Here is a 16,003-nt window from a genome sequence, read left to right on the forward strand (position 1 = left end):
AAAAAAACATTTCTCAAAATCTTTTTTTTTTCTTTTCTATTTATCGAAATATCGTGTGTTACGTTGACAAAATAGGGGACTCATATGGAAAATTATTTTACCGACAAAAAATGATAAAAATATAATAACGAATTGACAAGCTAAATAAAGGACCAAGTTGAGGAAATATTGGGTCACCACCGGGACCAATAACAACTCGTCCGTACTAAATAATATCTATTTATACCTATGTTGGTTGTTTCAACTTTTTATTTTATTTTTATTAGCATCATAATAAATCAGATACTTTTCCTTTTAGCCCTGTTATCTATTTTGTTTCTCTATAAATCACACATATCCAAGGTTTTTTATATATTTTTTAATATATATATATATTTATAATAAAGTTTTGCCACTCTCACACCCTTTGTAAATAATATCTAAGCATATGCAGTCATATAAATTCCAACACAAAAACTTATTACAGAACATATATATATATATCGAAGAAACTAACTAACTGTATTATGATATGATAGCACAGGTTAAAACTTAAAAAAAAAACCATGTATCACTTTTCTTTTTTAAAACAATTTTTTCACAATCAATTTGCAGCTCAAGTTCTTAGATTGTCTTCATTGGTGATCCTTAGTTATTTTAAAGATAATTTCTTAGTTATAGAAATTAATTAAAAATGAAAGAGAAGAAAAGAAAGGAAAAAAACATTTCTAATATTAGGACCACGAGAAATATTTCTTCGATGGCAGGTAGCGCAATATCATTGGTTTTAGGGGTAAAATCAATTGATGGGGTAAATTTTTTTTGGCCTTCTTCTTTCATTTGCGAGTTCTCTCTTCTATCTCTCTCTGCGACAGAAACGATGATTTGCTTCCTTCTTTTCCAATTGATTTCCACATCTGATTCTCAATGGTTTCACCGTCGATTTGGTGTTGAGTTTCCGCTGAAGCAGACGCAAGGAGATTCCGGTGTAGATCGATCGATTAGTCAGAGTGTTGAACTCTGGATTGGTGAGATGGTTGGTTGATTCTGAGATTTTGTGTTTGTTTTATGAGTCTTATGAATTGATCTATGGAATAGTCAGAGTGCTTTATGAGTTATAGTTTCTGAGTTTGGGATATGTATATGACTTTGTTTTTAGAGCCTTGTTTTATGTGGTTTGATTCTGAAATTGTCTTTCATACTGAGATTATAGTTTGTAAAAGAACAAGAAACAACACATAAGAGGTAAATATAGAGTTCTTTCATTTCTCAGTAAATCTTGCTTGTGTTTCGAATTGAATTGTGTCTTGCTTGTGTCTCGGATTGAATTGTGTCTTGCTTGTGTCTCATATTGAATTGGTACTTATCTTCTCTCTCAGTAATTGGTTGTTGGTTGTTGTGTCTTTAATGGATGTCTTGACACAATTGGTATTAAGACTCATGTACTTGTATTCATTCATTGTGTGTTTGGTGTTAGTTTCATTACTAACACCCGACTTGTTTCTTTTAGTTGAGTTCAAGCAAGTCACAGTTAAGGAGAAAACGAACCAACCATTCAACCAACTCAAAGAGGTAAATCTACTCATAACTGCTTATGTTTTGAATGTTAAATTGGGTAGATAGGTAAAGAGTAATATTGATTCGGAATTGGTGTGTGATAAATGTAGTTGTTCGGATAGAAACAAATTGATTGCTTTGTTTGTTTGGTAGTATCTATTTTGAGGTAGTGAGTTATAGTATGGCTATTTATTTGGGCTCCTATGGTGTACTTCTTTGTGACTAGGTTGTCATTATTCTTAATTGGTGGTTGTTCTCTCATTAATGGATGTGACTAGGTTGTGTATTCATTGTGTGTTTGGTGTTGAAAATTAAATGTAACTTCAATTAAAGTTTAAAACTTGCCAAAATATTTCACCTTATAAACTGGCCAAAATACTTCACCATATCTTCTAACCAAAAACCCTTCTTCTTTTCTTTCTATATCTCTCCAAATTCCATTTACTATTATAGAGTCTGACCATGGTCTAAATCAGTCCACAAATTTTATGGGACTTATGAATAGTCAGCAGAGGGGTGGCTATCCTCAAACCATTTCTTTTGATTCCCTCTATCCAACTATACCTGTTTTGTCGTCCCAAGTTCCTCTCTTTAGTTTCCAAGTCAGTTCCGCGCCTTCCGAAAGTGAAGACAGACCTGCAAGTCGTAGGGGAAGAAGGAAATGGACACCTTCTGATGACCGGATTCTCATAAGCGGCTGGTTAAACAAGAGCAAGGATGCTGTGGTAGGTAATGATCAGAAGGGTGGAACCTTCTGGAAAAGGGTTGCTGATTATTTTTCAGAAAGTCCACTTTCTGATGACAATGAGAAGATAGAGCCAATTCAGTGTAAACAGAGATGGGCTAAGATTGGTGATATGGTCGGCAAGTTTTGTGGAACATATGTTGCTGCTGTGAGGGCTAAAGCTAGTGGGCAGAATGAGGATGATATAATGAAGCTAGCTTATGAGATGTACTACAACATTTACCAGAAAAAATTCATTCTTGAGCATTGTTGGTTAGAGTTACGCTATGACCAGAAATGGTGTGAGTTACTTAATGGTAAAGCCCTTGAAGTGAGCAACAAGAGAAGACTCTTTGATGATCCTACACAATCTTCAACTTCTCAGACCTGCGGTAACATAGATGAGCCAACCAACAAAAGGCCTCCTGGTAGAGACGCTAGTAAGGCCAAACAGAGGAAGACGCATGCAGAAGCGAAGGAAGGGAAGGCTTTGAAGGAGTACCAAAGCATGTGGGAAATTAAAAAGGAAGACTTGCGTGTGAAAGAGAGATTGTCAAAAATGCAAATTCTTGACAGTTTGCTGGCCAAAAAGGGACCTCTTACTCAGAAAAAAAGCTATAAAAGAGAAGCTGCTTGACTTAGTGGATGATTAGTTTTAAGACATAAACATTGAGAAGCTGTCCTTTATTTCCGGTCATGTTATGTATTGTTCTACTTTTTAGGTCATTGTCTTTTGAGTCTGTTGATTCTTGTTTGAACCCTTTATTTCCGGTCATGTTATGTATTGTTCTACTGAGTACTACTCAGATTTATGTAATGTCTACTTATAAGTTGATGTGTTTATCTACTTCTGTGTACTTCTTTCTTTTAAAATTTCTGATGCTTTTGTTAACTTGTTAATTGTCTGATGCTTTTGTTAACTTGTTAATTGTAATGGTTATCAGGTTCAGGAACTATAGCAAGGTTGCGGTGATGGAGGAGATGAGAGCTTCTAAAACAAACTATAGCAATGTTGCATCAAAGGTAGATACTCTTACTCACTATGAAACCGAATCACAAGATCAACAAGCTAGAGAAGCTTGTTGCTGAGTTGAGGACGAATAACAGATTGCATCGGCTATAATGATTTTTTGTTCAAGAACTATATGTGTTCACATGTTCACATATGAAACTATATCACTATGAAACTATAGCAAGGTTGCATCGCCTATAATGATTGTTTTGTGACTATGTGATGAGCTTTTGTTCAAGAACTATTTGTGTTCACATATCACATGCGTTTGGTTTTTTCCTCCACAAGAATACAACAAGGATCAAAAGATATACAACAAGGATCCCAAGATATATGAAAACAAATAAGTAACACAAAAATACAACATATATAAACACAACAAAGTCTCACCGGAAATTTAACAAAAGAATCACAAGATACACATTCTCTTCTATATATAGCACATCTCTTAAACTCATTCACCATATACCACATCTCTTCAAGTCATTCAAATTTCTCTTCTCAAAATTCTCTTCTCTTGACATCAAATAGATTTTTCCTTTTCCTATATTTATTTTCAATGGGTTCTTCTTCTCATTCCCATTTTAATTTTGCAAGGGATGATGATCCAAATTTTGAGTCCCATTTTGCTGAAATATTTGATAACCATGATCTTAATGGAGAAGCGTATGAGAAAAAAAAAACATGATTTCATTGAAAGAAATCGGGAAGAAGGCCACAACCGTTTGTGGAATGATTATTTCAGTGAATCTCCGACATACCCTCCCCATATATTCCGACGACGTTTTAGAATGAACATGCCATTATTCTTGCGTATTGTCGACCGTCTTACTGCAGAAGATCCTTACTTCCGACAATAAAAAGATGCCACTGGAAGGCTTGGCCTATCCCCGATCCAAAAATGTATTGCAGCAATTAGGCTATTGGCATATGGTGGCGGGTGTGATACAGTGGACGAATATGTCCGACTTGGTGAAACGACTGCTCGTTTATGTTTGCAACATTTTGTCACTGGAGTTATCAATTTCTTTGGCGATGAATACCTAAGAAGACCCACACCAGAAGATCTTCAAAGATTACTCTATGTTGCAGAAGAACGTGGATTTCCCAGGATGGTTGGAAGCATCGATTGTATGCATTGGGTTTTGAAGAATTTCCCCACAGCTTGGAAAGGCATGTATACACGAGGATCCGGAAAACCAATAATTGTTTTAGAGGCGGTCGCGTCATATGATCTCTGGATATGGCACACCTTTTTTGGATCTCCAGGTACTTTTAACGATCTTAATGGTCTTGATCGATCTCCTGTTCTTGATGATATACTTTATGGTGAAGATCCACAAGTTACCTACTACGTTAATGGCAGAGAGTACAATTTGACTTACTATCTGACAAACGGTATTTATCCGAACTGGGCAACTTTTATTCAATCCATACCACTACCACATAGTCCAAAAGCATCTTTATTTGCTGAACGCCAAGAAGGTGCTCGAAAAGATGTTGAGCATGCCTTCGGTGTCCTACAAGCTAGATTCGCCGTAATTAAAAATCTATGTCTTTTATGGGATGAAGATAAAGTCGGATTGATTATGAGGGCTTGTATCATACTCCACAATATGATTGTTGAAAATGAACGAGATGAATACACTCAAGCTAACGTTTCTGATTTCCCACAAGGAGATGATGTGGATATTTCATATTCTATCGATATGGCTTCAAATATCAGCAATGTACTGAATGGTCGAATAATAATTCGTGATAGAGAAGTGCATGACCAATTGAAGCATGATTTAGTTGAACATTTATAGACTAAATTTAGAGATTAAATATGTTTCATGTTTAATTAAATATGTTTCTATGTTTTATTTCATGTTGTGTGTTATAGTTTTATTTTTTAATGTTTTGTGTTTTAATTTTAAATGTTGTATTTTATTTCATGTTTTTATTATTTAAATATATTTCTATGTTTTATAAAATAATTTTAAATATTTTAAGTTAGTATTTATTATTTAAATAGTAAGAAACACTTTAAATTGGTTCTACCGATAATCAATAAAATTTTTCCTCTTTACAAATCTTAGAAACATAACATAGATGAACCCAATCTCTTTCCATGAGGTAAGAAAGCTAAGTGAGCAAAAAATGCCACGTGACAGCAGCATACTCAAAATTTTCTATGAAAGATTCAACCACTCGTACGTTTTTTTTATCGGTTGCATACCAATATAAAACCATTTTTTTTAAAAAAAAACAACTAATTAGTGCCTAGACGATATAGCCACCGATATAAATTTTGAGCCATATCTCTTTAACAAAAAAAAAAAAAGTAATTGTCCTGCTGTCAAGAAATGCCCATATTATTATTCATCCACACAAGACACGTACGACCATGCCTCCTAGTGATTTGTCATTGGCCCACTTCCCATCCTAGTGGATCAAATTGATATCCCTAATAATAATAACAAGAATTCAAATAGAAACCGGCAAATCAATTAATATCTATATAATATATATAAATCGTCAACATTTTCTATTGGAAGCAGGGAGAGCCAATAAGATTAGGATCTTACGATATTTTGCAGTGGTCTAATTGGTTCTTCGCATAAAAAAATGAAAACCTAACTAATGGATAAGATCGTAAGCTATCCACATCGCTTGTTAATTGTTTTCAAACCATATTCTATAATGCATACGATATTTATGGAGTTAACAACTGCTTATGTATTTATCTTTTCAAAAAGGGTAAAAAACACGATGAAAGCAGCGAATTCAATAGGGATTTCTATTTACCAGTACAAATATTTGTGATGTTGTCGGTCGCTGGCTAAATAGTATTGATTATCTATATTTACGTACGAAATATTTGCAATTTAAAATAGATTTACATTACATTAAATTAAACATACACTGACTTATAAGAAGAAAAAGGGATAATTACAATTACAAAACAAACAAGAGAGAGAGAGAAGAAACTCGATAGTTGTATGATTTTGTAATCTATCGAGTTCATCTATCATACGGGACAATAAACATAGGCAATACATGTTTTTTTTTCTATAAAAGAAACGTAGGACGTAGGATAAGATTGAAGAAAGAACTAAAAAGAAGAATAAAAACGTCTGCAAATAAGAAATAAATACCAAGGCAGAATTATAAAATATAGAGATCCTACTATATCTTTGAATGGTTGTACAGTATGCTACAGAGCATACTAAAATTGGACTAGTCTGCAGTTAATTTACCATTCACCATTGCATACAAGTATGTATTGTTGCATACTAAAAATCTTCATACTAATATGCATTTGAGTGTACAGCTCCATACCATTGTAAATTCACTATTGATCTGCATTTTTATCCTGCTCCTCAAAAGCTCTATACTAATATAAACTTCATACTAATCTGTTCCATACCACAGTTCAATGTTTTGCATACAAAAAAATTGGTATGCATTGTCCGGTTTACCCCATATTTTACAATCATCCAAAGCCTATATATACTTATATCATGACTAAACAAAACTATCTGAATTAGCATCATTTAAATGTTTATCAAATCTAATATTTTTGTTTAACTTACTATGCTTATATCGTGGCTAACAAACTATTTAATTATATATATGTTTGAATCATATCATTGAAGATTGAAGAATAACTATCAGATTTGGAGTGGGGAAAAAAAAAGTAAAAGAGACACCACATTAAGACTCCGTAGAATATGAACATGGTAATCAAATCTAATATCTTGTTATTATATTTATTTTTAAAGATATAGTTATTATCGTTACAGTAATAAAATAATGATTTCATCATATAAGCATCAAAAACAAAACTCAGGGGGGGATGAACTTCACTACAATGGTGTCAATATCTCACGTGGACCCTTTTTTATCCCAATCCTGACCCACACATTTGGTCCCACTTCCCCATGCACACTGCCCACAACATATTCATTTCCTTATTTGTTTCCTTTTACTTTTTTAATTTATTTTTCTTTTACATAAAGAAATAACGTATAAGCATTCCAAAATATTATTGTTTCGTGAGTTTTCTACAAGTAAACAGTTCATGAAATTGACCTTATATAGTAACCTAAATTAAATGCGTATTCCTTATATTTTCATTTCAAATATACTTATATGTTTCGACGAAGCTTCCCTTTAGGTTTTTCTTGAGTTGACCCATACACACCATCATACAAACCCATATTACTTCCCATACACCTACCCATATACTATAATTACTCCCCTGAAACACGCATCTCCAAATACACACACACACATATTTTTATTTATTTTGTTATTACCAAATAAAAAGTGAAAAATAAAATAATATCATTAGAAGTGACACTTGCTGTTTCTTATTTCCCTCCCCAGTACTCTCTCCTTCTTTCTATATATATAAATATACAGACACACACGTTATACATATACACAACAACACATCACAAACACAACACAACACAACACAAACACATTTCTGATTTCTCCATTGTTCTCACTTCTCAAAACATTAACCAAAAAAAACAAAAAAAACTCAGATTAAATGGAAGTGAGCAGCGTAGACGAGAGTACTACGAGTACAGGTTCAATCTGTGAAACCCCGGCGATATCTCCGGCGAAAAAGTCGTCGGTAGGTAATAATAATTTATACAGGATGGGAAGCGGATCAAGCGTGTTGTTAGATTCAGAGAACGGCGTCGAAGCTGAGTCTAGGAAGCTTCCGTCGTCAAAGTACAAGGGTGTGGTGCCGCAACCAAACGGAAGATGGGGAGCTCAGATTTACGAGAAACACCAGCGCGTGTGGCTCGGGACTTTCAACGAAGAAGACGAAGCAGCTCGTGCCTACGACGTGGCGGTCCACCGGTTCCGCGGCCGTGACGCCGTCACGAATTTCAAAGACGTGACGATGGACGAGGACGAGGTCGAGTTCTTGAATTCTCATTCGAAATCTGAGATCGTTGATATGTTGAGGAAACATACATACAACGAAGAGCTAGAGCAGAGCAAACGGCGCCGTAGCGGTAACGGAAACACGGTCAGGACGATGCTAACGTCGGGGTTGAGCAATGATGGTGTTTCCACGACGGAGTTTAGATCGGCGGAGCCACTGTTTGAGAAAGCGGTTACGCCAAGCGACGTTGGGAAGCTAAACCGTTTGGTTATACCTAAACACCACGCCGAGAAACATTTTCCGTTACCGTCAAGCAGCGTTTCCGTGAAAGGAGTGCTGTTGAACTTTGAGGATGTTAACGGGAAAGTGTGGAGGTTCCGTTACTCGTATTGGAACAGTAGTCAGAGTTATGTCTTGACCAAAGGTTGGAGCAGGTTCGTTAAGGAGAAGAACCTACGTGCTGGTGATGTGGTTAGTTTCAGTAGATCTAACGGTCAGGATCAACAGTTGTACATTGGGTGGAAGTCGAGATCCGGTTCGGAGTTAGAGGCGGGTCGGGTTTTGAGGTTGTTCGGAGTCAACATTTCACCGGCGGGAAGTTCGAGAAACGACGTCGTAGGGAACAAGAGAGTGAACGATACTGAGATGTTATCGTTGGTGTGTAGTAAGAAGCAACGCATCTTTCACACCTCGTAACAACTCTTCTTCCTCTTTTTTTTTTCTCTCTTTTCTTTTTGTTTTTCTTAATAAAAAAAAATTAGTTCAACTTTGGTATTTTTTTTTTCTTATTGCATCGATTTCTTCTTGTTTACCAAAGGTTCATGAGTTGTCTTTTTGTTGTATTGATGAACTGTAAATTTTATATATTTATAGGATTACAAAGAGTTACTTATTAAATGTCTCAAGAGTTTTATTAGCATGAGATGATGAGAATGTATTTACCAAATCTTACCTTGTTTCTTTCATTTTATGTTGTATGGGAACGAACGAGTGTTGGTTTATAATATATGAATGCATTAGCTACTATGAAGTATGAACACTGATATATATAACAAATGTTCTAACCATGAGTCGACTAGTAAGTAATTAAAAAAGTGCTGTTCTCTAATCTCTACTTGAGGCGTTCTTAGAACGTAATATTTCCAACAAATGTTCTTTTTGTTATTACTGCAAAACAAAACCAGTTTCCAGGGGTCTGCAGAAGTATATCGGTATATGTATAGACCATACTCCGATCCAGATAACAAAGAAAAAGATATTTTTATAATTGATGCACAGTAAATCTGGTAGGATCAATACGCAGACGTTTGTAAGATATTATTTTAAGCTTCAGAAATTCTTTGTTGTTAGAGATCCATGTCAAAATAGTTCTCTCATTAAAGATATCTGTTGATAAAGTACTGGTCAGTTACAAGTTACAACTATAGTTTCGAACAAAAATGAATGGATTAACATTTCAACTTTTTTATAAAAAAATGTTTCTTACAAAATGGTATATACGATATGAGTTAAAAGCTTAAACATAAATATGATGATGATAGTACACTTGTTGCATAACTAATATAGAATGTATGTACATAATGGAATATATTGACCACTGATATTATCAATGTTCCATTCATATGCACTTTTTTTTTCAATACAATTCGGTGGGCTAAAACATTATTCCATATTATAGCAAAAAAATCCTATTATACAATTAAAAATTCCCACGCAATTCTCTTATATGGTTTTGTCTAAAAGACACGATCCACTCGTAATTCAAGTTGCATTTGTACAGCAATACAGCAGTATCATTAGTGAAAAGGACTAGGCTAGAATCCCTTATAACCAACATCGTAATCTTTACTATTTCATCCTTAATTATTGCTTGTGATATTTTGTAAATCCGTTTATATATATATATATATATATTAACCAAAAGTTAATCATAACTAATTTAATCGTTTATCTAAATACATAATTTCGTTTAATTACAAGAACCATACATAATTTGATAATTCTAATAAAATAGATGAAAACATAAAAAATGCCTTAAGAAAGAGGATATACAAACACATATATATATATATATATTGTCCTCACAAAAATATTTGTTTAGATGTTTTTCATGAGCCCTATATGGCCTAAAGTAGCCCATGTTTGATCGATCATATACGGGCCAAATGGGCTTAGTCCAGTAAATTGTATCGAATAAAAATATTTAAGAAACAATTATTTTTATTTATTTTAATATCATCAAGAAATATTAGAATTTATCGATCCGCTGCAAATTTTGATATTTTGGGTTTAACAGTGAAGTTGCGAAAATGGCGACTTCGGTATCTCTATCCAGTTTCTCGTCATCGGCGTCTTTGAAACTCTGTTCTTTCTTTACCGGCGACTACTTAACGCCGTCGAGATGCTTTATCGGAGCTCCGGTCACTTCCTCTTCTCTATCACTCTCCGGTTTGTCATTTTACTTGTCACTGTTGTTTCTTCGTTTGCTCTTTTTCTTTTTATTCAAAGCTTTCTGGGAACTATAGCTTCGTGTTTTATTGGAAGATAACAGAATTTTTTTGGTTGTCTCATTGGAAAAATTGAAACTTTCTCAGTTTGTTCCAATTTTGAATGGTGTATGAAGCTTATCTTCACTCATATCTTGCAGGTAATAATAATTCATATTCTCAGAGAAAGTTCTATGTTTCTGCCAAGAAAGTTTCTGGTTTGGAAGAAGCCATTAGAATCAGAAGGTATCAAGGAAAAAAAAATGCAATCTTGATTGGTTTCAAGATTTTTCATTTCTAGGTCATAGAGCTAACAGTACAATTATTTGATTTTACATTTTTTTTTTTTTGTGTAGAATGAGAGAGCTTGAAACCAAAACAAAAGTTAGGAGAAATCCACCTCTAAGACGTGGAAGAGTATCGCCTCGTCTTCTTGTACCTGATCACATTCCAAGGCCTCCATATGTTGAGTCTGGTGTGTTACCTGATATATCAAGTGAGTTTCAGATTCCTGGTCCTGAAGGCATTGCGAAAATGAGAGCTGCTTGTGAGCTTGCTGCTCGGGTTTTAAACTATGCTGGAACTTTGGTGAAAGTAAGTACGAATTTTTATGTTCCTTGTGGATGTCCTGTTTCTTCTATATTATGCATATATGTATATGGCCTGATTTTTTTTGTTTATATTGGTTCTGCAGCCATCTGTTACGACTAATGAAATCGACAAAGCTGTGCATGATATGATTATTGAAGCTGGTGCTTATCCTTCACCTCTTGGATATGGTGGGTTTCCTAAAAGTGTGTGTACTTCAGTTAATGAGTGTATGTGTCATGGAATACCGGATTCTCGCCAGCTACAGGTCTTCAAGTGTGCTTTTTACTGCTTTAAGCCGAGTAGCTTTTGAAGGAATCCATATGTTTTATCACTAACAATTACCTCTTAATGCAGAGCGGGGATATCATAAACATCGATGTCACGGTTTACTTGGATGTAAGTTCATTTAGGCTTCTTTTGTTAAGCTGTAGACATTTTTACTTCCATTTTTGTTTGGTTTCTTACATACAAGTTGAAACATCATGTATGTAACACTTTTTGTGGGGTTTGAAACTTTAACAGGGTTACCATGGAGACACATCAAAAACTTTCTTCTGTGGAGAAATCGACGAAGGTTTCAAACGACTTGTGAAGGTAGTATTCTTTTTCTTCTTCATTGTGTTATCTCTTCAAGTCCACCATAGATGATTCTGTTTTAATATGCTTACTCTTTGTTGTTGGTTTATTGTTCTGTAAGGTTACGGAAGAATGCTTGGAGAAAGGTATTGCCGTTTGTAAAGATGGAGCAAGCTTTAAGAAAATCGGGAAAAGAATCAGGTAGCAACCAAAACTATTCTTGATTCAATATAAACATGCAGAAATGTATTAACAATGCTGCTAGACGACCAAACAATCTCACTGGTTTCAATTTCCAACAGTGAGCATGCAGAAAAGTACGGCTACAATGTTGTGGAGCGTTTTGTTGGGCATGGTGTTGGACCAGTATTCCACTCTGAACCCCTTATATATCATTACCGTAAGTAATCACTTCCATAGAAAAATCGCTTATGGTATTAGGAAAACGCCTCGGCTTTTATCTATAATGTAACCTGGAAACATCAATCAAAAATAATGCTTGACTGTACATATCTTTAATGACTCATTTTCTATCCAATTTGCAGGAAATGATGAGCCTGGAGTTATGGTAGAGGGCCAAACTTTTACCATTGGTTAGCCTTCTTATCTATTCAATGTCATGGCTTTCATTTGCTTATGACAACTAAGTTAACTATATAATAAAAAAACGGATGGATGTTTTCTGTTGCAGAACCGATTCTCACGATTGGAACCACGGAATGTGTAACATGGCCAGACAACTGGACTACTCTGACAGCAGATGGTGGCGTCGCTGCGCAGTTTGAGCATACCATTCTGATTACTAGAACTGGTTCAGAGATTCTTACCAAATGCTGAAACTATTAACATTGATCATTTCCATTTCACCTTAATTTCAATTGCTGCTCCTTTGAGGTCACAGTTAAAGCATCCAAAAAGGTGTCTCTACCTTCTGGGAATTTCCAGGTTTTTTTGTGTGTTTTACACAGGGACCAGTTGACTAAACTGATGCACTTAATCCTTTCCTGACCACAGCTCAAGAAAGGTATGAACCAGACATAGGCTGATATTTCATTTAAACAGCTATTAGTTGCTCTCTCAACATATAAAAAAGGGGGAAAACTCACAATTTTATACTCGTTAGCAAGAAAGAACACATAAAAATGAATTTAATCGCATTTCCTCATGGTGCACTCCCTTTTAAAACCTTGAAAGATTATAATATTGTCGACAGTACAAACTTTTATAATGCATAATCCCCTTAATTCAGATCTCAAGATTTTAGTTTGATATATAAAGTTCCCCACATGTTCCGTCAAGTCCTTTTTTTTATCCCATATATCTCACAATGTGACTGAATTAAATATAAATCCATTACAAAGCTGAGACCCACTTTCCCATATTAACGCACATGCCTCCTCATCATTCATCATTCATCATCATCAATCATCATGATAAAATGCGTAGTACAAAAAGCATCCATTAGTAAAAAGAAGCTCATCACTTCATAACGCAAAAGAAAAAATCAGTTTCGCTTTCAACAAGTGTTTTTTATTACAATCAACCAACACAGGCAAGTCTACGATCATGGCTTCCTCTGCTGCTGCATCGATCTCTATGTTAACTCTAAGGAACCTCACTCGCAATCATCAATCTCACCAAAACTCTCTTCTAGGTTTCTCCAGATCCTTTCATAACCTAAGGATCTCATCTAACGGTCCAGTTTCCTCCCCACCATCAAGATCCACCACTTCCGCCACCAGAGGTTTCTTCAGAACCATTTGCAGCAGCAGCAACACCGAGAACTCCAGACCAAGTAAGTACAAATCATGATCCAATCAAATTTAACTATATGTTCACAATTAAAGTACTCGTTTCATGTAGTATCAAATTCAGTTACCTCACATTTTAGTACCCATTTCATGAACTGAGCTCTTATGGAATTGGAAACTTAAAATTTTGACCTTTATGCTTAACTTTGGTGGAGAAAAAAGTTAACTTTTATGCTATCAACTGAAGTACCCATTCATGATTTAAGAGCATTTAGAATCAAATCTGATAGAAACGAAGAACAAAAGAAGTGACCTTTATGCTCAAAATCAAGAACCCATTTCCCAAAAACTGATTTTTACTTTCTTTTTGGTCAAGCTAAAATTCAAGAACTGAACGTGTACGAGTTCAACGAAGGAGATAGAAACAGCCCAGCGCTTATAAAACTCGGGAAAAAACCAGATCAGCTTTGTCTCGGCGATCTTGTCCCCTTCACAAACAAACTCTACACAGGAGATCTCACTAAACGCATTGGAATCACCGCAGGTCTCTGCGTTTTGATCCAACACGTTCCAGAGAAGAAAGGTGATCGCTTTGAAGCTTCCTACAGCTTCTACTTCGGAGACTACGGTCACATATCAGTACAAGGTCCTTATCTCACTTACGAGGACACGTTTCTAGCCATCACTGGTGGCTCCGGCGTCTTTGAAGGAGCTTATGGACAGGTCAAACTTCGTCAGCTTGTTTATCCGACGAAGCTGTTTTACACTTTTTACTTGAAAGGTGTTGTCGCTGATTTGCCGGTGGAGCTTACCGGAAAACATGTTGAGCCGTCGAAGGATGTGAAACCGGCGGCTGAAGCTCAGGCGACTCAGCCGGGTGCCACCATCTCTAACTTTACTAATTGAAATCGATCAAATCACTGTGTGCGTCTTTGTCATGGATCTTTAATGGGCTGTTTCACTGTGTTAAAATTTTAATAATGGGCCTTTGTATTGGGCTTTTGTGGGTATTAATGTATTCTATAGTTGCTACTTCTCGTGCGTGAACTCCACCTTTCGAGATTTTTATTAACTTTCTATATTTGGAAAGTTTGGCCTTTACAAGGCCGCGTAGCCTATTTTTGAGCTCAAACAAAAATATATATTAATTGTGAAAAGTACAAAATATTGCAAACTTAAAATTTTGACCTTTTCTATGTTTTTTCACACCGGATGCAATATTTTGTACTTTTCACAATTTGAATTGGTTTTAAAACATATTAATATACTGATGCACATCTTTTAAATATATATTAATCGATTTCGTATTAGTAGGACAAACTTATTTGTGTCAGTTAAGGACTTTGCAAGACGAGTATAGTACTATTATACTTGTTTGAATATATCCATAGACTTTGGACATAAACTTGTACTTTAGTGAAATCATATTGAATGAAGTAGGAGTATAGTATCACTCCTTCAATATTTATCAGTTTGCAATTTCCAAAACGAAATTTATTACAACTCCCGTACCTTCGAGGACCAAACTATTCAAAGTTTCAAACGAAACATTTACTCGATATTTTCTTTGTTTTCGAATCGAGAAACTTGAAATATGGCAAGTAGTCTGACAGTATATCAAAACTATTTGGCTATCTTAGCTCACGCAGAATTCAAAGTTTATACACTCCTTAATTCCAAATTATAATAAAAGCTAGCTGTTACAAGATTTTGCTTTTCATATACTGATGTACAACATGTCATTTTGTATTTTTAACGCAAAAATAAAATATCAATGACAACACATTTTCAGAGTTAATGCTACTTTTTTTTTTTGACAGCAAGAATTAGGTGCTACTTGAATATAAGTGTGTATTTTGTTGAATTTTAACGTATATATTAAAATTAAAATAAAAGAAAAACAACTAAAGATCTAGAAGAGAGATAGAGAGAGTGGCAGAGAAACTGAAGTAACCTAAGAGTCGTGAAATTTCTCTCTCCAAGTGTAAGATAGACAACTGTGTGTAACGTTAGACATCACTACATAAAGTGACAACAGACAGTTTCTGTCTTTGGATAAATCGAACTGCCACTTTCGACAATTTAATTACCATTATAATTTACCTCCATTATTTATCACCAGAGATGCGCTCTTTAGTATTCACTATTCAGTACTCACTACATCATTTTTTTCCCTAATTTTTACCTCCCTAATTTGTCATTTTGTGAATTTCACAATTCTTGACACTAAATGTGTGTGAGTGTGTTAATAATGATCTTTGGTCTCCATCAATGATGCTAAATTCAAGGCTATAAACCATTGATCTTCAGTTCATTAAAAGCATATTGTCGGACCTTGATCTTAGATCTCCCGTTTACAATGAAAAAATGCATTAACTTACAAACCAATTGACTAATTTAGTTTTTTTTTTTGGGTGAGAATATTTACTAAAAATG

The 16,003-nt window shown here is 34.8% G+C and overlaps 3 protein-coding genes and 2 pseudogenes across 4 annotated transcripts; all 5 read left to right on the forward strand.

Moving 5' to 3' along the window:
• Window positions 1-744: 744 nt before the first annotated feature.
• Window positions 745-3,528, forward strand: LOC147946608 (uncharacterized). The gene is made up of 3 exons (XM_087495164.1): window positions 745-1,015; window positions 1,490-1,551; window positions 3,205-3,528. Exons 1-3 carry the CDS (start codon window positions 860-862, stop codon window positions 3,347-3,349), a joined length of 363 nt encoding a protein of 120 aa, XP_087351290.1. The 5' UTR covers window positions 745-859; the 3' UTR covers window positions 3,350-3,528.
• Window positions 3,529-3,919: 391 nt separating this feature from the next.
• On the forward strand, window positions 3,920-4,950 carry LOC147946609 (uncharacterized; annotated as a pseudogene).
• Window positions 4,951-7,540: 2,590 nt separating this feature from the next.
• On the forward strand, window positions 7,541-9,060 carry LOC104772214 (AP2/ERF and B3 domain-containing transcription factor RAV1 pseudogene; annotated as a pseudogene). The gene has a single exon (XR_015589010.1). The product of XR_015589010.1 is annotated as an AP2/ERF and B3 domain-containing transcription factor RAV1 pseudogene (transcript).
• Window positions 9,061-10,389: 1,329 nt separating this feature from the next.
• Window positions 10,390-12,754, forward strand: LOC104772224 (methionine aminopeptidase 1B, chloroplastic). The gene is made up of 10 exons (XM_010496870.3): window positions 10,390-10,611; window positions 10,811-10,895; window positions 11,006-11,243; window positions 11,344-11,505; window positions 11,595-11,636; window positions 11,763-11,834; window positions 11,938-12,017; window positions 12,119-12,216; window positions 12,362-12,409; window positions 12,508-12,754. Exons 1-10 carry the CDS (start codon window positions 10,473-10,475, stop codon window positions 12,651-12,653), a joined length of 1,110 nt encoding a protein of 369 aa, XP_010495172.1. The 5' UTR covers window positions 10,390-10,472; the 3' UTR covers window positions 12,654-12,754.
• Window positions 12,755-13,126: 372 nt separating this feature from the next.
• Window positions 13,127-14,656, forward strand: LOC104772239 (allene oxide cyclase 4, chloroplastic). The gene is made up of 2 exons (XM_010496877.3): window positions 13,127-13,611; window positions 13,944-14,656. Exons 1-2 carry the CDS (start codon window positions 13,383-13,385, stop codon window positions 14,471-14,473), a joined length of 759 nt encoding a protein of 252 aa, XP_010495179.1. The 5' UTR covers window positions 13,127-13,382; the 3' UTR covers window positions 14,474-14,656.
• The last annotated feature ends 1,347 nt before the right edge of the window (window positions 14,657-16,003 follow it).

This window comes from Camelina sativa, chromosome 3 (genome assembly GCF_030686135.1).
Source record: "Camelina sativa cultivar CO46 ecotype springtype chromosome 3, ASM3068613v1".
NCBI classification, from domain to species: Eukaryota; Viridiplantae; Streptophyta; class Magnoliopsida; order Brassicales; family Brassicaceae; genus Camelina; species Camelina sativa.